The sequence below is a fragment of the Eublepharis macularius genome, chromosome 2 (genome assembly GCF_028583425.1).
Source record: "Eublepharis macularius isolate TG4126 chromosome 2, MPM_Emac_v1.0, whole genome shotgun sequence".
NCBI lineage: Eukaryota > Metazoa > Chordata > Lepidosauria > Squamata > Eublepharidae > Eublepharis > Eublepharis macularius.
The window spans coordinates 115,132,131-115,159,887 of record NC_072791.1 but is presented as its reverse complement, the minus strand read 5'-3'; the positions used below and the strand labels follow the sequence as shown (position 1 = coordinate 115,159,887).

At 43.3% G+C, this 27,757-nt stretch overlaps 1 protein-coding gene across 1 annotated transcript in view; it reads right to left on the bottom strand.

Moving 5' to 3' along the window:
- LOC129323449 (uncharacterized) overlaps nucleotides 1-27,757 on the bottom strand; it is a 100,017-nt gene that overhangs the window by 60,864 nt on the left and 11,396 nt on the right. Inside the window, 2 exon segments of the mRNA XM_054969984.1 lie at nucleotides 14,348-14,633; nucleotides 14,823-15,035. Of these exon segments, the coding sequence (XP_054825959.1) occupies nucleotides 14,348-14,633; nucleotides 14,823-15,035 (499 nt within the window).

The following is a 27,757-nucleotide window of genomic DNA, read 5'->3' as shown; positions in this document are numbered from 1 at the left end:
AGAGCTTTCACAATCTGAGACTATTTAAGTGCCTTATATACCTTCTAATCATGATAAAAAAACATTTGGGTTGTAATCTTGTAAATGTTATTTGCAATAACCATCTGGTTCCATCATGTAATAAACGAGATCACTTCTTAGAGAATAAGAGCACCAAGTAAGGTAACATGATTGTAGAAGGGATTTAAGTTTTCAAGATTTTTTTATTGCAAGTAACGAACTCAGCAATTTACTTAAATTATTGTGCACAAAAATGTTATGGTCATTAGCTCATTCATAGATCCAGAGGAGTTGGCCGTGTTAGTCTGTAGCAAAATCAAAGAGTCCAGTAGCACCTTTAAGACTAACCAATGTTTTGGTTGCACCCTCCCTCTCCCCCCCTAACTGCATCTTCTCTCTCCTCCCCTCCTCCCCCCTCCTCTTCTTTATTTGACCAGTTTCTGTACTATGCATCTGACGAAGAGAACATGATTCTCGAAAGCTTATGCTACAATAAATTAGCTCATTCATATTTACCTAAAACATATCTGTTTCAGCTTTCAAAAAATGTCCAAGGAAGCAAACAATAAGAATACAATACATTACAAATACAATAAAATATCAACAACAGGTACAGTACACTAGTAGCAGCAAGAAATAAGTAGTGTGCCATCTAATATCTAAATGCTAAACTGGCCAGGCTTTGAATGGATAATGAAAATAGTACAACAAAGAGAGCCTCAGTCAGAATGGAGTGAGCTGCTGCATATCTAGGAGAGAGCCAAGCTGTGCAGAAGAATGTACTGAGTACCACAAAAATAGTAAAAACCAGGACCATACTTGTGAACTTCCCTAAAATTTTGGCAGTATGAGTAAAAAGCAGATGCAACTTCTGTCTGAAGGGGGAAAGGTAAAGGTATTCCCCTGTGCAAGCACTGAGTCATTACTGACCCATGAGGGGACGTCACATCACGATGTTTTCTTGGCAGACTTTTTACAGGGTGGTTTGCCATTGCTGTCCCCAGTCATCTACACTTTACCCCCAGGAAACTGGGTACTCATTTTACTGAACTCAGAAGGATGGAAGGCTGAGTCAACCCTGAGCCAGCTACCTGAACCCGGCTTTCGCCAGGATCTAACTCAGGTTGTGAACAGAGCTTGGGCTGCAGTACTACAGCTTACCACTCTGCGTCATGGGGCTCTGTGTCTGAATGGAATCGTCAGGATAAAGTGAAAGGCCATGATGCAACTTAAGGTTTCCATCTCCTTGCTGGAAAATTACTTGATTTTTGGGGGTGGAGCCTGGAAAAGGCATGGCTTGGGGAGGTGAAGTGAGGGACCTCAGGAGGGTATAATGCCATAGAGTCCATCCTCCAAAGCAGCCATTTTCTCCAGGGAATTGATCTCTATGGCCTGAAGATCAGCTGTAATTCCAGGAGCCTTTTCCCCACCACTTGGAAGCTGGCAACTCTCCTGTAACTTTCCCTGCCTCCCATCTCTTGTTGCTCTCCTGCTGAGAAGTTGGTCAGATCCAGAGCTTGGGAGTGCCAGGGACTTCTTCCAGTATGGAGCAAAAGCAACCATGTTTTGGACTTTAGCAACAGGCAGGCAACAAAAGTTTCCTGCCCTCTCCCTTCAGTTTAAACTCTCTAATAGAGATGGGCATGATCCAAAATAAATTAACGATCCAGCCGATCGTGGATGGGCACCAGCGATGATCCCCAATAAATGATTCACATCAATCATCTCCCATTCCCGATCCGTGGATCGTGGATTGTGGATCGTGGATCATGGATCGTGGAGGCCAAAGTGGGGCACACTGCTATTCCCAGCTATGTGGGAAGGTGGGTGCTGGTGGCAGCCGCCGGGCCCGGCAGGCACGGGGAGACAGAGACGAGCCGCCTCCCCTCAGGGGGCGGGGGGGGGGGTCTGGCCTGTGTTTGGCCATCAGAGCTGCCTATCAGGGTTTGCAGGGATGAGATTGGAGTGCCCATGGCTACAGAACACCCCCTTCCCCCTCCCTCCCCTGGCTGTCTTCTCCCAACTGGTGACTGCTTTGCTGCTCCGTGGTTGGAAGGAAGCCATGCTGATCAAGGAAAGCTGGGCTTCCATTCGTGTTTCCAGGGTGACAGAAGGAGGGCAAACACAGCTCAGGCATTCCCCTGGCTCCGTTGCCAGGGGAATAGATTGCTGGCGCCTGAGTGTCTGGCTTCCCGATCCGAGCACGATCATCCCGATCCAGCCCCCCCCCCGATCGCTGCATCATTGGCCATGGCCGATCACGATCCACTGGGTCCCGATCGCGCAATCGCCATTATCGTGCGGTTTTTTCAATCGTAATGCGGATCGTGCCCATCTCTACTCTCTAACCATCCAGTACTTTCTCCTACACACCACGGAGATTTTAGGTACTGTTACAATGCTCTTCAAAACAGTTAACATCAAGATTAGTGCTGCATTGTTAATTAGTGATAATTTTTATACATTTGCAGGTGAGAGTGCAAGCAAGTTCTCATTAATGTAAGAATTTTTGAATGTCTGGTAACATGGCCATTTCTTTCCCCCAAATGATGCAGGGTACACTTTTCCGCTTCCTGTTGCCATTAGAAAGGAAGATATCTGAGGATGGGCATCAAACCAACCACTCTGAGCTTACTGGAACCAGAAAGATGGGGAGAGAACTTTCCTAGTGCTGGGAAAGATCACCTTACATTCTCTGGTGTGGAGTGAAGGATCTGATGGCCAGCATCTCTCAGCATAGGTTTTTTGTGCAGACAGGGAAAAGCAAGGTGAGCTGCTGGATGTATTAAGATTGGTGCTAACAACTGCATTGGGCAGCCTTTTAGGAAATCTAAAGATGCGCAAGAGATCAAGAAACTGCATATTTTATCTTGTATGTAATAAAATCTATTTGAACCCATTTCATATGTTGGCTTCTTCAGATATGGGGGAAAGACTTTTCTTCTGGAGCATCCTATGAGACATCACAGTCAACTACAAAAGCTAGGGTAAACTTCTAAATGCAAATAGGGAAATGAAATGGGGAAATGATCCAGCGTGGTGTTGTGGTTAGAGTGTTGGACTGGGATCTGGGAGACCCAAGTCTGAATCCCCATTCTACCACGGAAATTTGCTGGTGACCTTGGATTAGTTGCACACTATCAACCTAACATACCCCACAGGATTGTGAGGATAAATTGAAGAAGGGGAAAATGTTGCAAGTTGCTTTGGGTCCCCATTGGAGAGAAAAGTGAGGTATAAATGATGTAGAAATAAATAAATAAATAAATAATTGTATCCATTACAATATATTACAGTACAGATTGCAGCTGACAGAAATTAAATTCAACAGATCGGTGTGTATATTGCATGTAGAGATGGGCATGATCAGCATTACAATTTGAAAAAAAAAACCGATAATGGCGTTTGCGCCATCAGGACCAGGCTGATCGGTTCCGTCCACAGCAACAGATCCAGCATTTGGGGAGGGCGCTTGCTCGGGGCTTGATTGGATCGATCGGTTTCTGTTCGGGATTGCAGACACTCTGGCACCAGCCATCTATTCCCGGGGAAATGGAGCCAGGGGAATGCCTGAGCTGTGTTTGCCCTCTTTCTGTCGCCCTGGAAACGCGAATGGAAGCCCAGGTTTCCTTGATCAGCAGGGCTTCCTTCCAACCACGGAGCAGCCAGCAACACATCACCATTTTGGAGAAAAGAGGGGAGGGAGGGGGAAGGGGTGTTCTTCTGTATCCATGGGCACTCGAATCTCATCCCTGCAAACCCTGAGAGGCAGCTCTGACAGCCAAACACAGCCCTCCTGCATTGCAGACCCAGGCTTATAAACCCAGCCATGTGCTCCACGGCTGGGTTTCACTTTCTGCTAGCGGTGTAGTGGGACAGAGCTCTCGCTTGCCGCTTTTGGAGAGAGAGAGAGAGAGAGAGGGAGGGAGGGAGGGAGGGAGGGAGGGAGGGACTGTGCAGCAATACCAGCCCGCTCCATTTTGGCCTGGCGGGCGGGCAAATGGGGGGCGCCGCCGGCAAGTGGCCAGACCCTCCGCCCCCTGAGGGGAGGCGGCTCATCACCATCTCCCTGTGCCCACCGGGCCCAGCGGCCGCCGTCACCAACCACCATTCCTATATCACTGGAAACAGCAAGGCGCCCTCCCGCTTGGGGCTCCCCAATTCCCGATTCCGGATCGGAAACAGGACTTGATTGGTGAGGATCGGTTACCTGGGTTCGACGGCGGCACGGATCCACGATCGGCTTGATCAGTATTTTTTTTTGGATCATGCCCACCTCTAATTGCATGTCTTTAAGCTAAAAGTAAAGGACTCTTAAGAGAAGCATTGCAAGCTCTGGAACCATGTTGTTAATATCAGCTTGTATTAGAGTGTGAGAGACACCTCTGAAAATTTCCCCTCAAATCACAAAAGAATTTCTGTATGGCAGAGCAGCAAAATGCAAACAGTAAGAAAATGTAACTGGCATCCTTTTGATGTTTTGTTGCTTGTTATCAAAGATACAAGATTTATTTTCCTGTCTGAAGATCAAAATATGAGGGGTGAAGCACTAAGAATAAATTAAGAAAACAAGTTTTGATGGTATCTAGCTAGCAAAGATGTCATCCTGGGAACTGACAACTCTTCTTCCCTACCTGACAGCTTTCTTCGCATTAAGGAACACAGCTTCTAAGCCAGCTTGCAACACTTGGGCCAAGATACTGATCTCTCTCACACAGAAAGAAAGATGAAATTACTACAGCATGCATTCATTGCCCACAGTGTTTTATTAATTTGCATACATTTAGGCACTAGAAGTACAATGCAGGCTAGATCTGTGGAAAGAACAAACTGCCAACACTGAGGTCATAAATAAAATTTAAAACACTATTATGTTCTTGCCCAATATTCTCTGCTTTCACTTTTGAGGTCCAAACAGGTTATTTCAGAGTGGTGGTAACTTCTGCAAAAACATGAGAATATTCAGGAAAAAACCCATGAATATACAAATATTCAACTTTTTAAAATCCTGTTGTCCAGCATTGCTTCCTCCTGCAATTGCTTCTTTAGCACCAACTTTTCCTGTTGCTACTTCTTTTCCTTCCTTTATTTATTTACTTCATTTATATCCCACTTTTCTCCCCAGTGATGACCAGAAGTGGCTTACAACATCCTCCCCTTTTCCACTTATTCTCATAAAACTCAGTGAGGTTGGTTAGGCTGAGAGTGTGTGACTAGCCCAAGGAAGCTTAAACAGTAAAGTGGGGATTAAATCTGGGTCGCCTAGATCTTAGTCTGACGTTCTAACCTCTATACCACATTGGCTTTGTAGATTAGCCATGTAGGTGATCCTACTCAATAGTAAATGGTCATGATGCTAAGTGGTTGCAAGATGCAGTTGGCTGCTGATGTCACTTAGAGTAAGTTAGGACAGTGAAGGTAAATTAAATTAGGGAACACTTGCAAGAGAGCTAAAAATCTTCCTAAACGGGAAATTTGTATTTTTCAATTAGGCTGAAGATATTTATGAAACATAACGAAGTTTTGATTCAACCCCAACCGCTATTAGAACTGTGACAGGTCTTTTCTTCCAATGGAGGCAACCCACACAGCATCCTATAATTTTGGAGAACTAGTTTTATTTTGAAATGGAAACATTCCCCTCAGTTGCTAGATGTTTTTATGGTAGTGAGTATGAATGTTTTGGGTTCTTTGCCATGAAGTAAGTTTTGGAGAAAACTCACTGAAGCAGGAGATTTATAAAAATACCAAAGAAGATTTATTTATGTACAGATTGTTTTTAAAGAACAAATCAGCAGCTCAAGTCTCAAACATTCAAAGGCCTAGGCTCATAAATTTAAGCTAGTTATGGCTTCAGGTTGTGATTTTAATTCTCTTTAACACCTGCAAGTACAAACACTGACAAGCCACGAGGTTACAGCCTCTCACACAGACACAGGATTCCACCCAAATCAGCCTGCCCTTTCCCACAAGTCAGGCAAAAGGATACAAGGGCTTCACATCACCAGAGATAGTCCTCACAATACTGTTCTTTCCCAGAGGCAGAGTTAACCCATCATACCACAATCCCAGGTACAGCTATACAAGCAACTGCTCTGTCGCTGAGGCAGAGACTTGCTAACTGCTGCTCTGTTCCCTTCCAATATCAGAAATGTGATTGGATGGTGGAGCAGTACTTCCATAGGCTCAGGGATGAAACAGTCTCCTGTCCCTCACAATTGCTACTCTTTATTTTGTTTCAAATAGGTACTATTGTGCGTATAGAAAAAAATTGACAGCTCCTGATAGGTCCTGTCGTTCACGACCAATGTAATTAGTATCATTTTATTTGTGTCCAGAAGGCATCACAGTTAAAAAGTGAGAAAAGGTTATCTTTGTGCGGAGGGAAGAAAGATGAGGAAGTTGCTTCAGGTTTGACCATAAATACCTGGTTCAGTTTTCCAGATGGGATCCAGCCTAATACCAGACCATGAAGACAGGTGTGGAGGAGAAGTTACCACTTGGGCATGCACACAGCATGCATATGTTCCCAGGGCAGCATGATGTCACTGTAGGAAGTGACATCATCACACTAACTCCCCCCCACACACACACACTTCTGGGCACCACTTCTGGGCAGCACCATGCTTCTGCAGGAAGCCACCCAGTCGCTTGGGCTGGCTGGCCACTCCTGGGGGGCGCGCAGCTACAGGAGATCACCTAGATGTCCAGGGTGGCAGGGTACTTCTGTGGTCTGATGGTAGTGGCATGTGGCTGCAGGAAGCCAGCTGGGCACCAGGACCAGCTGGACGGCTGCTCCTGAGTGGCACTGCACAGCCTCAGGAGGCCACCTGGGCACCCAGGGTGTCAAGCCATATTCCCAGCCCAGTGACAGTGCTGTGCAGCTGCAGGAAGCCATGCTGGGCAACTGACAATAGAGAGGCCCGCCCAGGTGTTCGGTATTCAGAGGATATTTTTCCCAGACAGTCCTCCAAAATACCACACTGTCCATATATTCAAGTCTTGCCAGGACCTCATTTAAGCTGTGATTAAATTTTTTTTGATGATCATTTGGTGCATATATCATTGCCAGCAGGATCTTCTTCTCCCCAATAAAAATTTCCACCAATAGCAATCTGCCATCTTCAGCTGAATATACCAAGTTCGGTTTCAGTTCTTTTTTTATATAGGCTACTATGCCTCTTTTCTTGATAGAATCTGATGAGGTAAAGATAGAACCAAGTTTTCTACATGTTAAATAATGTTGGTCCTTCTTTCTTATGTGTGTTTCTTGTAGACAGATGACATCTGCGTTCAAAATCTTTAGTTGTTTAAAAGTTTTTTTTCCTCTTTTCTGGTGAATTTAAACCATTAATATTGGTTGAAAAAATTCTTATAGGCTTCTCCTCCATTATGGTTGTCCTTTATTACTATCTTCTTCATTTCTTCTCATTGTTCTCTACGATTTTGGTTTGTAGTTTGTAGCTTTTGCCGATGGGGGTTCAAGTTCTTCCTCTGATGCTGTTAAGTAGACTCTCCATCTTTTTCTGACCTTGTCCCAGTCTTCAATTTCATTTTCCTTGTCTCTACCTCTTTAAATTTTTCCCATATCTTTCTATGAAGTTCTCCGACTTAAGAGTCGAATCAATCTTAAATCTCTCTCCTTCAAAAGAAAAAATAACTCCTTCAGGGATTAACCATCGATAGGAGATTGAGTTTTCATTTAATTTAGTTGTCAGAAATGCATATTCTTTCCGTTTCTGCCTAATTTTCCAAGGTATTTCCTTCAATACCCTTATCTCTTTGCCCTGAATCTTGAGTGGTTTGTCACGTATTGTTCTCAGAATACAATCTCTAGTTGCACATCTTGTAAATTTAATATGAACTTCTTTTGGTACATTATTCTTTTTTGCATATATTGAGTTAACTCTATATATTAAATCAATTTCTCTTGCAGTCTCCTCTGGTTCTTCTTCCAGAAGTTCAGCTATGGCTTCTATCACTTCAGTCATCAAGTCTCCATTCTTCTGTTCTGGTATATTTTAAAATCTCAACATAAATGCTGCTCTTTCCATTTCGAACTCCATTTAGAAATTCCAGGTAGTTCTTTGTTGAAGTTCTGTTTCCTCTAATCTTTGCATTGTTGTTTCAGCTTTTGTATCTACTGTTTTAATTTGTTCAGCCATATCCTGGGTTGCACATTTATTTTCAGCCAATTGTATGTTTTGAGGAGATTTTAATGTGGTATTTGACCAAGCCTTAGAAAGGAAAACAATGAAGAAAAGTAAGAATTCTAAAGGTATTCTTCCAAGATCTTTTCTTAAATAGGCTGAAGAATATAAATTGGTTGATGCATGGAGAGTAAGAAACGCAATGGGAAGAGACTATACATTCTACTCAGATTGTCATAAATCTTGGTCCAGAATTGATATGTGTTGAACTTCAGCAAGCCTTCTGCAGGAAATTAAAGGTGTTGATATTCTTCCTAGGACATATGCTGACCACAATCCTGTATTGTTGGAAATATCAAACATACCTGTTGCCAAGTAGGCCCCCTCCCCTGCTTCAAAGCCTGCTATGAACTGTGTTAAAGTTTCCTGCGTTACTGTTTCACTGCTACACAAAGATTTGCCTTGCACATGTGTGCTCTGATACACGTGTCAGTTTCCTGCCTGCGTGTCAATTACCTTGCTGCTGCTATAGACTGTGTAGACTACTGACTCCATGTTTGGTTAACTGCACAAAGGACTCTCTTTCTGGGCAGCCCTGCCCTGACCTGTATCTGGAATTCCCAGTGTGCGTTTGGACTTTATTACAAGGGTGCCCCGTGCCTGCATTGCCATCTGCCACGGACCGTGCCTGTTCCCTGCTTTGGACTGTGTTTTAAAGTGTTGTTCCCCCTGCCTCCATGGAAGCCTGCCTCATATGGGCCCAAGCCGCTGCTAGCAGCCGGGCGCCTGCCGGGGAAACCTCCAGCGAGCCTGGCTAGGCGCTCCCTGGTCAGTTCCCGCCTGGAGCCTCCCGCGAGCCGGTCGCCGAGCTTGCCCTCGCTACCGGGCAGCCTGCTATCCAGTCCCAGCTATGCCCAGCCGGCATCCATGTTCTCAGGCACCCAGAAGACTCTGGGAAGAAGACTGCTTTGAGAAGCCATTTCGGCGAAGCGGGCACACCACGTCCGCAGCGAGAGCCCCTCGCCCCGCTCTGCATATCTTAGGAGCCGCCCCGGAGAAGGAACTAAGTGCCGACCATCCCAAGCACTCAGAGAATGCATCTCAAAGAAACCTCCGCATTCCAGAGCTGATGACATCAGGACAAGCCCTGTCCGCTGGAACATCCTTTCAGCCCACTTGGATTTCCCCCTCCCTCTTTTGTCCCCTCTTCCTGAGGTGTCACTTATCACAATCTGATTACTAAAGTGGCCCATCCAAGCCATTCAGTAACCCATTAGAACCTTTGTTTTAAACTGTGAGAACCACCAAGTACAGCACCAGCCCCAGGGTACGTTTTGGGGTATTTAAGCTGGTCTCCCAGACCACTCGGTGCTTAGGTAACTGGGGTCTCGGTAGGGGCAACGGTGCCGGCTGTACTGGCGGCGGTCGAGCCGGCGGTGCCGGCTGGGGTTGAACTGGTGGTGCGGGCGGAGGTTGCCTTGGTTGCGCTGTCGGGGTTGGTCTTGGTTGGGCCGGCGGCTGCAATGGCGGGCGAGCAGGCGGCGGTATTCTCGGTCTGGCGGGTAACACAGGAGGCGTTGGCGGTGGCTGTCGAGGTGGAGTAGGTTGGTGTGGTTGATTGGGGATCGGCCGCTGCGGAGGTGGTCGGAGGGGTCGTAGTGGTGCAGGCCGTCCCGGTTGGTTCGGGGGTGGTAAGACGGGCTGGTCCTGAGGCTGCTGCACCGGTATGAGCTGCGGTCGAGGTAAGAGGGGCCGCAGCGGCGAGGGTTGAGTAGGTGGAAGGCCGCGCGGGCTTGCCCCTCCGGGCGTTGTTAATCTAGGAAGCAGCGGCTGGCCTCTGGGCGCTATTGGACCTTCTCCCGTAGGTTGTCCGACGGGGACAGTGTCTGGCGGTTGACGGGGGGCTCCCTCTTGGTCCGGCCGGACCTCTATAGGAGAAGTAAGAGGGGGTATCGCCGGTGTATCACTTGGCTTTTCTTCACCTTCCGTAGGCCTCTCAACGGGAGTCTCATCTGGCGGCGCATCCCCTTCCTGGTTAGGTTGTTCGGTGGGGGTCTCTCCGGGTGGCTCAACCGGGTCATCCCTTCTCGGTGGAATTTCTTGCTGCGCGGGAAGTTCCTCGGGTTGCTCTCCCGATTCGCCCGGATAGGTGCCCCCTTCGCCGGTAGATGACGGCTGCTGTTGGGCATCCTCCACCGGATAGGAGATGACACTTTGAAGGGTAGCTATCTGTATCGCCATCTCTTCAGGGGATAATCTTTCCCCTGCTCCCATTGCCGAAATTAAATGGATGGCACGAGCCAAACTTTCTTCCATATCCATCAGTTTAGCTTCTAACTGTTGCATACGACTCGCCCCCGGTTGCTCGCTTATGGAAGCTTCATTCGTTGCACTCACCGGGGACAAGGGGCCCCAAGGAGGAGGGTCCCCTTGGACGACTCTCGATCTCGCGGCTAGGATTCCCTTGGCCATGCCCGTCACGGCCGAGATGCTGGTATCCACCGCATAGGTGCGACCTTGTATCTGCTCCCAACTTTGTTCAGGGACTTCCGTTGGCTCTTTCCACGGAGCAAGTTCGGAGTAATCCCAACTCAGGGCGCCGCGGCGAGACGTGTCCTCCTCCGTCTGCTCGAGCGTCCTGTTCCAATAGTTCCATGATTGGCTGCTGTCTAGCTCCAGGACGGTTCCTAGGCTTCGGCGCCTTTCCATAGAAACTCGAGGATGGAGCCCACCTACCCGACGCTCTCTAGTTTCTCGGGGTCTGGCACCCCACTCCGACGGGGTAGGTACCGAAATCAAGGGGAGAGCGGTCGCTTTCGGCCTTGCCCCGAGGTCGGCTTCGGTCTCGACCCGAGTACTGAGGTCGATGAGAGGCGGGGTGGAAGTGGAGACTCCGGTTCCATTCCCGGCTGCTCCCAGCTCCTGGGAGTCTTGGGCTTGCACGGGTTGTTTGTCGGGAGACACATACGGCTCAAACAAAGGATCCCTGTCCGGGACAACCTTGGATTCCGCTGGGCCCGACTCAGACATGATTGGTAACAAAATGTCAGACTGTGGCTAGATAAGGCACTCTCTGCAAAGTTCCCTTTAGAAGCAAGAATAAGTCCAGTGTCTGGCAAAGGAAGTTTTATTGCACAAAAGGTCCATTATAGTCCACTGTCCTGAATAGGAGACTCAGGATGGTACATGATCATTGTTACCAATGAAGAGCAAGCATAGGATACAGAGTAACAATACCCATCTGGAACAGCCTCCCCCCACAGTTCTCAAAACAACATCTTTCAGTCCTGGGAAGCTGCTCTCCTTCAAGGCCAATGCTTGGTGGAACGGTGTTAGACACAACAATCTCCTCTGGTGGGAATGCTGCCTGGGAACTGGTGCACCTGGGGAAAAAGCACTTAAACACTAGAAGCATTAGAAAATGGAGTCAGTACAGTTTATATACATACTGGACCTGACACAGGCTTTATTTTATCTCCTGTACTGTCTGCTACTTAACAATGAAGGCTTGGCTTTGCAACATAACCAAATAGTTCTGCTTTTGCTTTCCATTCATACATCTCAAAACAAAATAGCTTCAGTTAAAAGGACAGCATCGACTGAAATTTGGAAATGGTTATATATTATGGATTGGTTTGGACCTGCGTAGTAAACAGGGTTTTCTGTTCTTCATTTTTAAGGAGCGGGGACAGGAAGACAGGTCAAATGTGGATTTAGTTAGCATGACGTGTCATTAGCTGATTATGTCAGCTTTGGATGTATGGTTATCTGATAAAACTTGCATTGTGTATTTCATTTCATTTTTACAAGTCCTGTGTGTTAAATGTTTCAAACAATAGCCAGTGGCAATAACAATTTTTGTTCAGATTTAATCTAAATCATCCATTAACTTTTCCTCCCTTCCATTTTCTCCCTGAATAAACAACAGGAGCTCTAGGCCTCCTTTACTTTTAAAATATCAAATGTAATTCAGACTTGATCTTTTTCATTCTGTAGCAGATGGAGGGCAAGTGGAACAGTGTGTCAGCTCTCTTACATGCGGTATGCTTGGTTGAGAGCAATAATGATTTTCAAATATAACCCCACAATGCTTTTCTCGATCAACATTTCATACCATCAGAATAGTTCTTATCCTCTAAATCTATCCTACATCAATGGCAATCTATTTTAAATAGATTTTTATGGACCTATAAGAAACCTAGAATTTCTTTTCAAATTTTAAGACAGCCTATAATTAATGGCGGATACAAATACCCAGATATTGCAGCTTATGCTAATGCGGTCCACCTTGTTAAAATTATACAAACAGTGAAGAAAAATGGCCCTGTCGAATGGATTCAGGCATCAAGCCACCTTTATGCTCCCATGACATTCCATGAAATTCTCTGGACTAATTCTTTTCGCCCAAAACAACTCAAAAACAATATATTTATTACCCATTTACTCAGTATATGGAATGTATATAAAAGAAAACTTCTTCCCAAAATTTCACGATATTCCTCCTTTCTCCTTCAAGATTGGTATCCACCAGGTAAACAACAAATCACATGAAACTATTGGAAAAATTTAAAGCTAACAAAATTATCTGACTTAACAACAAACATAGGCCTTAAAACAAAAGAAGAACTTGAAAGGACAACACATTTCGATACCATGGTTTCTTTACTTTCAAATTTCACATATGGCTACACATATAAAACTAAATGAAATACTTCACAAGCCTAAAACAGACCTCGAAATTCTATTGGGCCCTAATTTCAAAGTAGAAAAGGGATTAATTTCCAAAGTATATAACATAATATTACAAAATACCAAACCAAAAAAATATGCATACCAAGACAAATGGCAACAAGACTGTGACATAGCAATCACACAAGAACAATGGAACCAGATTTGGTCCTCTCCCTTATTTAGATCTCAGGAAATAAACATACGACTCCAGACTTTTAAAATTCTTACCAGATGGTATAGCACCCCTAATAAACTATCAAAGATTATCCCATCTTACCCCCCCCCCATGTTGGAGGGGTTGTGGAGAAGTCGGTACATACGCACATTGTTGATGGAAATGTCCTATCATAAATAAATTCTGGGGCGATATCATTGAACAAATATAACACATAACATCATACAAAATTTCAATGGACCCACAATTGATCTTCCTAGACCCTTGGCAAGATATTCCAATACCAAATATATACCGTCAACTCATAACAAGTTTTCTGAATGCAGCAAAGTCACTAATAGCCCTCAATTGGAAAAACCACCTTTCCCCATCAGTGTCACAGTGGTACTCTAGAGTCTGGGACCAATTTATAATTGAAAAAATTACAGACCAGATCCAATGTTCACATTTTCCCAACAAAAAAAACAAACTTCTATGAGAAATTGATGCCCTTTTTTTAGTTTATTGAAAAGAACGATATGCAGCCTTCAAGTCCTCTATACTGCACTATCTTAGAACAATGAGATTATAACTTGTCTACTTCTATTGCAAAGTTGAGTTATTTAAAGAGAAATCTACTTTCATAATGTAATACGTTATTATGTAATCTATGTTTCTGACAACTTCTTACAATCTAACCACATAATACTGTTGTGCTTTATCCTTATATGTACCAAGTCATATTGTTAATTAAACTGTTATATGTATCTAATTGTTTTTATTGATTAATAAAGAAAAGGTTTTTTTTTAAAAAAAAAAATAGTTCTTATCGCCTTTGGGGCCAATCCAAAAATCAGTGTATAAGAAAACCGCCAGATCCTAGACAGATAGGGAAAGAAAATACACTTAATCCACAAACTGCTAAAGGCATGGTTTATTCATTACATATATATGAGATTATATTTTCTTCCATGAAGTTTGGGATGGTATAAATGGGATGATCCCATGTTATTGACATGCCAACCAAATAAAGTCATATTAGGAAGAGGCATGGTAAATATTATCTAAAACCACCCAGTTTCCTTTATGGCCCAACTGTACAGAACCAAAAACTAGACATGTTTCAACCCAAAGTATTCCTCGGGGGTGCATATCTCATAAATATCAATATAATAAATAAATCACAAATGCATGCCATAGCAGAAAACAGATCTATAATGGGGAAAAGGTGGGAGGGAATGTGTGATGATTAGTATCTGGATATTTCATGGGAAACTCCTGCTCTCAAGGCAATATTTACCACTCCCCTTACCCACTTGGCCAGTCCCCCTCTGACAGCTTTTATCAACCAGAAAGGGCAAGGGTCAAGAGCACAGGTGGTAGGTCTCGCCTCTCCAAGGATCTTATCCACCTCCTCGGGCTCCACATGCTGAAAAGTATCCATATAAACTGGACTTGCAGGTGCCAAAGGTACATCATCTGAACATGCATCCATGCCAGCATCTATCTCAGAACAGATCTGGTCAATTATGTCTGCAAAGTAAGTAGAAAATTGATCACAGAGGGCCATCATGTGGTCAGAGTCCACTTCCTTGAGGCTGTGATGTAAAAGCCCCTGAACCATACAAAACTACTCACCTGAATATATGCAGACACAATGGTGCCTTTTTGCCTCCATCACTGCCACAGAATAAGCTCTAATATGTGTTCAATCAGCCTCACTCCAGGTTTTCTGCCAGTGGCGCTCTAGCCATCATCCCATTCCTTTCATTGCCATCAATTCTGACCTAAACCAGGGAGACTGCTTTGCTCTGTCTGGGATGAGAGGGCACTGAGGGGTGATTGTGTCAAAAGCCCTGGGCATCTCTCTGTTCCAGAGAGTGGTCAGGGCCTTGACAGAATCATCTGCAGCCAAGGAGGGGAAATCCCCAAATGCTGACAGGGAGCAAGCAGGATCCATCAGGTGCTTGGGGAAGACCTTCTTAATGGGTCCTTCATGCCTGCAGAGGAAAGAGGAGGTACATTCAAACCCTATCACATAATGATCTGTCCATGACAAGAGAATGATCTTTAACTGCCACGTCCAGATCACCTTCACTAATAGTCTAATAGACCAGAGCCAGTATGTGCCCTGCTAAGTTGTGCGGGGTCAGTAACTATTTGTGACAGGCTCATGGCTATCCCAAGACACTTCTTTTTAAAAATCATCTGTTAGTTCTTCATTCCTTTTGCATGTAAGGTAAGAGCTGCAGTTAAAGTATTTTTCCCCACAAATGACCTAACAAGAATGCATTTTGTTTCCAATCAATTATATTACAGATTTCCCCCCAAATTAATTTTTGTGGGAAAATTATGGTACGCCCCTAAGGCTACCAGAGGACTAAACTAATCCCCAAAGGATATAATTTATTACATAAAAATAAAATGTTACAGGGCTAAATTAACAAAACTGCAGGCTTTCCATTATTATTATGTAGAATAAAGCAACATAGATATATTTTTGTCTGAAGCCCACTTCTTTCTTTAATTTGGAGCATGGGCACCTAACAAGTCCCACTGTACAACAGAGCATACATAGGAAAGGAACTAATCAATTTGGTTCCTGTAGACTCAAAATTTTATTTTGCATTCAGATGTATGAAAACCAGAAATCTGTTAATTCTGCTACATTTTAAAAAGATAACCTTTCAATGTCAAATATTTATATTGTGCTGGATAAAGGTGACCTTTGATGAAACATGCTGTGCTTAGTGTGAGTTTCAAAACTGTGATATTAATTGCACCAAGGAAGTGGCACCATTTTCAATCTTAGGCAAGTCATGACACAAGACGCAGTCTTACAATATGGCAATGTTACTGTCAGGATCTTAGTCACTGTAGGAAAATGATGCACCAAATGGGTGACACAATCATACTTCATACACATCCGTAATTCAGGGGGAATATGGGACACTGTCCTCTTAGAAATGTGTGATGCCACCTCTTTGAATTCTCACATTCTCTTTAAAAAGAGATAAGTCTGTAACACTTGTCATTGTGGAGATACAAAGCAAAACTGTACAAGCAGAATTTGTTCCAATTGTCTTGGAACGAATGGGGTAGGGAAAGTTGCAGGATGGCTGGACCTATGAACAAGTTCTTTACTGTTGCTACTCCAGCTTGGGGGTATTTAGCTGTACAAAGAAGAGTTCCAGTTGCATATACTTCCCTGTCCAAATACCTCAAAGCAGCATCTATAATAGTGGCACGTGTCTGAGGACACTTCCCTCCCCTCCCAGTTCATCTAGGTTGGTGATGGGCTTCTTCCCCCCTTTAGCAGACCAAGAGTTGGCACAGCCTTCTAGCCAGGACTCTCTTTCCAGACACCCCAATCTAATTCATGTGGATGAATGCCAGGCAGCCGACAAACATAATTGTGATGGGACAGTTCAATCTAATATGCAGAGTGTATTTTAGCCTTTTATCTACCAGAAAATCTTGTACATTTGAATTCTGAGTTCCTTATCACACATAATCAGGCAAAAGTGTGGCCAATATACTTTGATAAATTACACCCATCAGGAAAACTGCAGTGTTTAGTTAGGACACATACTTTAGTTGTCATTTATATTTTCGATCATTCCATCTTCAAATTACTCTATTTAACTTACATGCTCTTTTTTCTTCTTCCCCAATTTTTATGTTGATGATTAATTTTTAAAATTTGAGAAATCTAACATGAATATTACTGCTCATGACATTGCATGGTTAGATGAAAATCTCTGTTCATCCTGTCCAATAATTTAAAAATCTATCATCATTTTCTAGTGTTATACAATTATAAATAGTTCCAGGGCCAGGCGTTCATTGAACCAATTAATTTGTTATTTTTATCTCTTTCTTCAAGAAGGCAATTTATTTGCATTTATTAAGCTTCTCTATTACATAACAGCTGCTAGAAGGGAAATGTTGGTACATCTAAATGAATGTACTGAATGTCTCACTTAAATTTTTTAATGATCACCTACCCCTGACAGAAATTTGAAATAATTTATTTTTGGGGGAAAATTCTAATAGAAAATGAAAGATCAATTGATGCTTAAAAAAAAAACTTTAGGCCCTAAAAATATCATTCTGAGTAACTTTAAGAAATAGAACTAAATACAAAACCTACAATAAAGATTCATCCCCACAGCATAAACAAATGCAAGAACACACATGAAGCTGCCTTATAGTGAATCAGACCATTGAGGTCAGTGTTGTCTAATCTACTCAGACTGGCAGCAGCTCTCCGGAGTCTCAGGAAGAGGTCTTTCACATCACTTAATGCCTGGTCATATTCAATTGGAGGTGCTGAGGATCAAACCAGGGACCTTCTGCATGAAAAGCAAAGGCTTTTCCACTGAGCAACAGCCCCTAACATCTCATAGCAAAAGAAGTAACATATGCAAAAACAAAATGAGAGGAAAGGATGTTGCTTTCAATTCACTCTGAATTAGGGATGTGCACTTCAGGATTCAGATTTGGGTTTTTAACCCAAATCGGGCCCAATTCGGTTTGATTCAGTATTCCCAAATCGGGGCCAGCATGCTGGCTCCAATTCTGGAATAATGAAGTGGAGCAACCCAAAGCAATTAGGGTCATTTTGGGTTTGCTTTGGGTCAACCGGGAGTCATTTGCTTCCTGTTTGCACTTGCAAACAGCCAGCAAAGTTTTGCAAAGCTTCCTGCTCTTTCTTAGCAGAGGGGAGGGGAAGAAGGAGTGAGTGACTCACTACAACCTCCTCCTTACCCTTCCCATCTGGTAAAAATTGGCAGCAAGCTTGAAAACAGCACTTCAGCCTAAAGCTGGCATGGGTGTGTTGGTGGTGGGGGGGGATCCTTTGCAACTGTGGTCTGCGAATGCCATTGTGTTGTGCTGGTGGCTTGGTACTGTCTGGTTCTGCTCTGTGTGTTTCCCCACTGGCTGAACTCAGAGCCTGACTGCAGGAAATGGCAATGGTTCTGCTGGACTAAGTTGCAAGAGTGTCCCCTGGTTGAATTTGGTTTTGGTGTAATGGATGATGTGATGAACAAATGAAAATCCAAGAAATAAATCCAAAAAATATTTTTTTAAATGATTTTTTGGGGTGTGTGATTCTCTGGTGTGATGTTACTTTTTGGTTCAAACTGGACTATAGGTTGTGATTTGAATGTGCCACTAATGCTGTTACATGCCCTCAGCCCATTTGCGAAGACAGAGGGCAAGGAATTCAAGAAATAAATTTTTAAGAGGTTTGTGTGTGTGTGTGTGTGTGTGTGTGTGTGTGTGTGTGTGTGTGTGTGTGTGTGTGTGTGATTCTCTGGTGCGATGTTATTTTTTTGGTTCAACTGGACTGTAGGTAGTGATTTGAATATGCAATGTAATTTTTTATTTTTATTTTATTTTATCTTATTTGTATTCTGCCATCCCTGTGAGCAGGCTCAGGGTGGATAACAGCATTAAGAACATTTAAAACATTCCCTATAAAACATTTAAAAGCAACATACAAAAATATAAAAAATAGCAGCACTCTTTTTCCTGATGGTGGCAATACAGTTAATAACAAATAATGCAACAGTACAATTGAACATAGCAGCAGCTTAAGAACAGTGGTGGGCAGCTCTCATGGGGGGAGGGGGTAGATGTTTACCCTCCAGCCAGGGGAGGCCCAGCCTCAGCCATAAGCCTATTGGACAAAACTGCGGGCAACCCCAGACCAATAATAACAAATTGCAAAGAAAAAAAGCCAGGGAATCACTTATACAAGAATATATAATTCCGTATATCATGTGAAAGTGCAATAGTGCAAAGGTGCAATGATTCAATTATGATGAATTTACGATACAAAAATACACAGTATGATCATCACAAATGTACATATCTTAAGAGATCCTTCATAGTCCATACAAGTTATCCTATACATTAAAGTGCAAAGTGTCTATTTCAATAGGAAGCCGGAGGTGGAGAGTGGCGGAGAGCTGTTATATCCTTTCACAGTCCAAGAATTAAATTAATTCAAAAACGCCGACGGGAGTGTGCAGGCAGATCTCATTAACCCGTTTCGTGAGTGGGAGACTCACTTCATCCTGGGCATGAACAATTCGGACTGGACACAAGTGTGTTACAAGCTCCGTATACCCTCTCCGGCAGCTGATGAATAAGGTGGTGCTAACTACTAGTCTGTTAGCACCACCTTATTCATCAGCTGCCGGAGAGGGTATACGGAGCTTGTAACACACTTGTGTCCAGTTTGAATTGTTCATGCCCAGGATGAAGTGAGTCTCCCACTCACGAAACGGGTTAATGAGATCTGCCTGCACACTCCCGTCGGCGTTTTTGAATTAATTTAATTCTTGGACTGTGAAAGGATATAACAGCTCTCCGCCACTCTCCACCTCCGGCTTCCTATTGAAATAGACACTTTGCACTTTAATGTATAGGATAACTTGTACGGACTATGAAGGATCTCTTAAGATATGTACATTTGTGATGATCATACTGTGTATTTTTGTATCGTAAATTTATCATAATTGAATCATTGCACCTTTGCACTATTGCACTTTCACATGATATACGGAATTATATATTCTTGTATAAGTGATTCCCTGGCTTTTTTTCTTTGCAATCAGCCATAAGCCTGGCAGAACAACTCTGTCTTACAGGCCCGGTGGAAAGATAGTAGATCCTGCCGGGCCCTGGTCTCAGTAGACAGAGCGTTCCACCAGGTAGGAGCCAGGAGTGAGAAAGCTCTGGCTCTAGTCGAGGCCAGGCGGGCCTCCTTGGAGCCAGGGACTGCTAACAATTTCTTTCCTCCTGATCGTAGGGTCCTCTGAGGAATATACGGGGAGAGATGGAGGGTCCTCTGGGGAATATATAGGGAGAGACGGTCCCTCAGGTACGCTGGCCCCAGTCCACACAGGGCTTTATAGGTCAATACCAAGACCTTGAACCTGATCCGATACTACACTGGCAACCAATGCAGCTAGCACAATATTGGTGTAATACATGCCCTATTTGGTGCTTTCATAACGATGCGCACCGCTGCATTTTGCACCAGCTATAATCTTCAGGTCAGGCTCAAGGGTAGGCCCGCATAGAGCAAGTTACAGTAATATAACCTAGAGATGACCATTGCCTGGATCACTGTAGTTAAGTCACAGGTAGACAGGTAAGGGACAAGTTGCCTAGTCTGCCACAGGTGGAAAAAAGAAGACCTGACAACCGCTGTGACCTGTGCCTCCATTTTCAGGGAGGCATCTAGGATTACCCCCAGGCTCTTAACCCTCGGAACTGGCACAAGCTGTGCCCCATCGAGGACCAGGAGCCGGAGTCCCGAATCCAGTCTTCCGTGGCTCAAGTACAGGACCTCCGTCTTTGTTGGGTTCAGTTTCAGTCAACTCTGTTTCAACCAATCAGTCACGGCTGCAAACGCATGTTCCAGGACATCTGGGGCTGAGCCGGGCTGGCCGTCCATCATCAGATACAGCTGGGTGCCATCTGCATATTGATGACACCCAAGCCTGAAACTTTGCACCAACTGGGCAAGGGGGTGCATGTAGATGTTAAACAGTAAAGTAGATGTTAACCAGTAGAGTATTGCCCCCTGCGGGACTCTGCACACCAATGGGTGATGGGGTGACAATTTCTCCCCTAGCGCCACCCTCTGTCCCCGACTGTGGAGAAAAGAGACAAGCCACTGTAAGGCAGTCCCTCGTATCCCCACATCGGCGAGGCGGTGAGTCAGAAGATCATAATCAACTGTGTCAAACATTGCTGACAAATCCAATAATATCAGCAGCACTGAACCACCTTGGTCCAGATGTCTGTGAAGGTCATCCTTGAGGGCAACCAGCAGCATCTCCATCCCAAGTCCTGGCCAGAACCCGGACTGAAAGGGATCTAGGGCTGAGAAATCATTCAGAAAACCCTGTAACTGTCCCACCACCACCTGTTCAATCACTTTTCCCAGAAACGGAAGGTTCGAGACTGGGCGATAATTGACCAGGTCAGTGGGGTCCAGTAATGGTCTCTTCAGGAGATGTCTCACCACGGCTTCCTTTAGTGGCCTGGGAAAAACCCCAGTGCCCAAAGATGTGAATGGATGTGAAGTCCCGCTGTAATGGATGTGAAGTCCTGCTGTAATGTAATGTTATTAATGTTGTTATGTGGGGAGAGAGGGCAGGAAGTCCAAGAAATAAATTTTTAAAGAAATTATTTTTGTTGCGCTTGTGTGAATTTCTGGTGTGATGTTGGAGGTTGTTTCAATGTAGGACTGTAAGCTGTGATTGTATATGATGTGAAATGCAATGGTTTAATGCTGTTATTGAGAATAACATTTTTAAACATTATTTTTGTGTGTGTGTTTGATCCTCTGGTGTGATGGTGGGGTCTGTGGTAACACTGTAAGTTGTGATTGTATATGATGATGATGATGTGGATTATGATGGTTAATGGCATTACTGAGAAATAAAATTTTTGAAAATTAATTTTGTTCAGTGTGTGTGTATGTGTGTGATTCTCTGGTCCTAAGATATGGAAGGATGGAGAGTGGTTGTCCAGCCAGCTTTGGGGGTGATGGAGGATTTGGGGGTGCATGTCTTAGCTTCTGCTTTGCTTTCCCAGGGATGAGCTTGCATCAGGGTGCATGCCTATTCTGTGAGGCACCCACCCTGTGCATCTAGGGGTGATGGAGGATTTTGGGGTGTGTGTCTTAGCTTCTGTTAGGCTTTTGGGGGGTGGATTGTGAGTGGGACTGTGGCTGCAGCCATTGGCAGCCACAATCCATGTGTTTCTGCTGTGTAGAAGTTTTCCCCACAGTAGAAATATGGTGTTGTGTGATGGAAACCACCTTTGAGGAGACATAAAATGGCCCCCCAAAAAGCAATCTCTCTGAAACTCATGGGGTGGGTGGGAGAAGAGGTAGGAGTAGGTCCCCTGAACGTTGGGTGCATTTTGCCTGCAAAATGCCACCCCAAGCCATCTAGAAAGCCCCCCCCCTTATTTTTTCCCATAGGGAATAATGGAGTGGAGGAGGATAGGGGCACCTTCTTTAGGAGGCCATAAAATGGCCCCCCAAAGTGCAATCTCCCTGAAACTTGGGGGGTGGGAGGAGAGGTAGGAGCAGGTCCCTTGAAAATTGGGAGCATTTTGCTTGCAAAATGCCACTCTAAGCCACCTAGAAAGATCACTTGTTTTTCCCCATAGGGAATAATGGAGAGTGGAGGAGGATGGGGTACCTTTGGGGGGGAACATAACATGGCCCCCTGAAGTCCAATCATTCTGAAACTTGGGGGGGGTCATTTGAGGAGTGTTAGGAGAAGGTCACCACCAAGTTTAGTGTGATTCGTAAAGAAAATGCCCCCCCCCACGCTCCTGGAAAGCTAGGAGCATGTTCTCCATTGAAAATAACGGCCAAATCTTTATGAAGCATACCCGAATTGACCCAAATCGGGAATTCCGAAGTGGCTTGCCACTTCAGAATTCACTTTATTCCAAATTTTTTCCGGATTTGGATAAACCGAATCGGGAAACCCGAATCACCCTGGCACTGCACACCCCTACTCTGAATTTTTTCTTTCATCAGCCTGACTCAGCAGTCTCTGGGTGCAATCTTAGCATGTAGAGACTGCTGCAGAAAGTAAAATAGGTATACAAATAAATGAATTCATTTCTTTGTTTCTTTCAGAATAAGAAGTCAGTTGGTGTCCTCCACATGAAACAAATGGGAAAATCAAGGAGAGCACACTGCTACTAATTGGCACCACCAGTAAAAATAAAAATCCTTACCATTTCCCTTACAATATCCTTTTGATGCCAGCTGTGGGGACTTATGTGTGGGCTTTCTAAATAAATAAGTCTTTTTTTCTGCATCACCAGTGATCAGGCATAAAAAGATTCATGTATTCCCAAACTTCTAGCATAAAACAGTTGTTTTAGATATTCCCATTGGTGATTCTGGCTAATTATGCTGCCTTGTAAATTGTTAAGTGCTGATGAAGCAGGGACCAAAATGAAACATCTCACAATAATGAAAATGGGGAAAAAATTCTCCAGATTTCTCAACATTATTGAGCAAATACAAGGCAAGCTTTCTGTATTTGATCTATGCAAATTAAAATGTACATTATGCATGACTTCCTGCTTTGGCAATTCTGCCATGTAAGAGCTACATGAAAGGAAGCATCCTGCTCTATACAGATGCGGCAGTCATTTTATTAGTGCTGCTTTGAAAAGACTGCAGTTGCTCTTTCAAGCACCTGGAACAAGTAATTCAAGGATAAGATTGATGATGATTTACAAACTGAAACAAAATCAAAAGTGTATTTAATAAGCTGTCATGCAGAAAGCAATTTTAAAAGTCATTTGCTTAATCATCAAGTCGTGATAATATTGTGCATTGTGGAATTGTTGTATATTTCTTCTAATATTTTCTTCTTAAAAAAAACAAAATATTGGCAGGACAGCAAATACTAATTCACATGACCACTTATGGAACTTATAAAAATCCAGACATAGACAAACAAGAAAGATCTTTCTACAAAAGAAAAATGCAGAAAAATCTGTAATGTAAACCTCTGGGTGACTTGCTGCCACATGACTGGCATGACTCACCCAGGCCCAGCTGTATGCTACTATTCAACAGAGGCCACCCCATGAAAGCCAGCACAGTGTAGTGATTAAGGTTTCAGACTAGGATCTGGGACACCCAGGTTCAAATCCCCACTGTGCCGTGGAAGCTCTCTGGGTCACTTCAGACCAATCACACGCTCTCAGCCTAACCTTACCTCACTGAGTTGTTGTGAGGATAAAATGGACAGGAGGAGAATGATGTAAGCTGCTTTGTGTCCTTGTTGGAGAGAAAGGCAGTATGCAAGTGAAGTAATTTAATAAATATAGGTGAAGATGGGAGGGCAGATAAAAGGTAGATTTTTTAGTTGGTTTGAAGGAGAGGATGTAAGGAAAGGTGAGCATATGGAGGCTGCTAGGAGGAGGAAAAGAGGAAAAAGTCTAGGGAAGGGGATAAAAGGGAAAGCAAATTACTCCCAGCAAGTGTTTGCAGGTTCCCCACCATGCAACTGGATACAGCCAGCACCAAACAACCTGTCCAGAGTTTTCCAGAGAAAAGGCTGCCAGGAAAAGGAAGGCGGGGAAAGTTAAAGACAGAGGGGTACATAAAGGTAAGTTGGCTGGTGAGTGGGATGAAAAGAAGGAAGCAATAAACAAGGAGGCTATGGAGGCTGCCAGGAAAGACAAAGAGGAAATAGTGGTGAAGAGGAAAATGAGATGTCCCTTGGAAGTTGTTGCGGGGACACACACATCAACTTCTAATCTTGGCAAACCCCTCTTCAGTAAATTTCAACTCCCCTACCCTCATGGCTGACATCTGATCCCCCAAAGTTGTCAGGATTCCTAACTGTGGAACTCCCATTTTCTCTTTTCTCTTTCTAACGCTCGAACCAAAACTCAGTGCATGGAGATTTAATCAATTATTTGGCTCCCTCTGCAGTACTTACTGGTTTGTACTGAAAAGAGAAATCTCTCAAGTTTCTATAACGTTTTAAGAACTTGTATGAGTATGCCAACTAAAATATATGTTAAAAAATGGCAAGTGGCCTTAGGTTACAAAGTTCTTCCTATGATCCACTAGTCTGTCTTTTTCAATCAGCCATAATTTAAGGGGAAACACTCTTAAAATGCTACATCATTGGCATCTTGCTCCCAGGTTGGCCAAGATATATCATGGTGTTATTAATCTTTGTTGATTTTGCAATGGACCTCAGGCAACATCTGTGGTAGAAGTGCATTAGAACAGAGAAATTATAGAAGATGGTTATGGAAAATATGTTATCCTATATGTATAGGATATTATATTCTCTGTACTATGAAATATTTTTGTTAAATTATGCTGTTTCTATACCAGTAAAATGTCATGTCATTTCATTGTATGTAGTGACAGCAGCTAGATTGACTTTCAATAAAATATAGAAGCAAAAAAAAAAAAAACCTTTGAGGAAAGTCTTATTAGAAAAAGTGAAAGACTAATACATTTTGTTGTGACTTATATATATTCAAAAAAAATGGAGAGGTTATAAACCTGGATTCACAATACAGAGTTTTGAATTAACAATGGTGAACGAGTAAAATAACTTATCATAGATAGACAATGTGATCAGCAAGAAGTTTTATTTATTGTTTCTTTCAAAGATTGTTTGTATATTTGCATGAACCATGTAGATAATATTGCTTTATTTTTATGTTCCATTTCATATAATTTTTTTAAGTGATGTGTGGAACCAGAGCTAAAAACATCACAGCAGGATTCTGATGTAAAACCGTAAGGATTTTATTAGAAAGAAATTTCTAAACTTATAATACTTAGTTTCCACTTTCAAAAACTTATTCACAGAGTCTTGAGAGAGTAATCTTGATGTGCATCCCCTACAATTAGATAAAGAACTGGAAGTCAAGTCTAAATGAAAAAGCTATAGAGTGAGGGGACACAAAGAAGTTCATATAAACATGTAACAGTAGGGCAACTTACGTAAATGGACAAAATTTCTTCCAGGCTATTGTCACACTCAGGGGCTAGGCACCCACCAAGAACTGGGTTGGGCACACCTGATAGGCAAGGTAATCCACAAGCGGGTCAGGCAGTCCAAGTTCATACATGAGCAGGGCAGTCCAAGAGCAAGTCCAATGGTCCAAGTCAATCCACAGGCAAGCCAGTCCAAAAGCAAGGCAGGTGGGTGCAAGTCCAGGAGTCGAGCCAAGGTCGTAAACCAAGAGTTCTGTACGTGAGAAGCAGGATGCAAGGTAGGGTCAAGAGCTTCCAGGCACAGGAATGCAGGTCATAGGGAGTGGTGAGCAAGGTTACTTCCACACCAAGCCCTGCTTGGCATCCTCCCTTTATCTTCATGCTCAGTGAATAGGCTGAGGTACAGGCATTCCCTCTTCTTCTGAGTGTGGTGCCTTATCCTTGGAAATTAGTGATGCCTGGCACTGAGAGTGCAGGTGGGCGCTCCTCCATCACTCCCAAATCACCACCTTTCCTGGCCTCTCCATCATGTGGTTGGCTCGAGGGGATGCTGGCAGTGCAGGCTCCTCTGCTTGGTAGCTTCCCCTCAGTCCTGCATGAGCTCGTGCCCCCAGAGGCTTCTCCAGCAGTTCCTGCTATTCTGACTGCGACTCCTCTGACTGTGGCTCCAGAGCTGGCTCTTCAAACTCCTTGTTCTCTGAGGAGGATGTGACAGCTAGTGGTGAAGTGGGGGCAGCAGGCTGGCTCACAACAGCTATTTTCTTGGTAGACCCTATGGCAATTTTTTTTAAAAAATCATGTAGTGGTCAATTGGAAAATAAAACCAGTACATATTTTTTCTTGCTTCTTCCTGCAATGAAGAGCACATCTTTATTTAATTTGCAGATACCTCTTTGACTGAAATTTTCTTCCTGTCCCAAAATGCCTTTAATCCTTGAATGCCAAATGAGATTGGACTGATTTGTTCCAAAATGCAAAGAATTATAGGCTTCCTGACCACCAGCAGTTTTGACCCATCCATCCTTGATATGTATAAAGGGTTGGGTGTATTGTATGATGGAATAAGCATGGATCATCCGATCCTTTCATGTTGTAGATAGGAGAAGTGCACAAACAGTACCTTGATTAAAATTAGCAGTACATTGGTTAAGATTGTATCATCCACTGAATCAGCTGTTCTGCTGATCTCTTCTGCTGAAAATTGAGGTTCAAGCCTCATGGCTACATCTTCTCTCATAAATGTAATATGAAGATTTAGTTTCCAATTATTCTGACATGCAGGTAATACACAATGATAAATCTGTACATCGGGGATCTGACTCCCCTATAACAGATTTTTTTTCAAAGAAGGCTCCATTTCATTGGTTTTATCTCAAAATATAGTGTAAACACTTATTGGTGAAAGGGACTCAATGAAACAATGGCCTGTAACTACTGTCAATCTCCAGATTACAACCTGCTTGGTTGTAATATGGATTCAGCATGTTCCGCAATCTTCCATTCATTATACTGAGGCTGTAATCCTAAAGATACTTTTAGGAGAAAAAGTCCTATAGAATATCATGGGACTGTCTTCTGAGACCTACATAAATTTTTAAAATAAATATAGCATCTTTTAAGTAAAACCATTAATAACAGTTCTCTTTTTTCAAGATTTTTTTTTCTTATATGAAAAGAAAACCATTATTAACTGTTTTGATTACTCTAAAGATGCTACATTTATTTTAAAAATTTATGCTCTCACCTAAGTTAGTTAGTTACTGAGGCAGACTGCAGTTTTCTAAGATTTGTGTTCAGCCTCTGTGGCTGCATTTTGTAAAAAGAAATAAAAAATTGGTGACATGCAGCATGTGTCCTGAACCGAAATCTTCAGAAGAGACTCCTGGAATCTGAATGTGCCAGAATTTCTAAACCATGTTTACAAAATGGGGTATAAGCCTTATACATAAATCCTATTGAAATTAATAGGAGCTGCCCAAATGTACGTCCCCAAAGACTCCAAGCTTCTGACACTGCATTAAAATAATAATTTAAATATTCTACTAAAATGACTGCAGTAAATGAAACATAGAAACATTATCATTTGAAGTAAGAGCAGGTCCTTGTTCACAAGGTCCTCTGACCTTGTTCACTTAAGCAACTGATCTGAAAATGCAGCATTGCCTACATGAAACTTTCATTAATTTT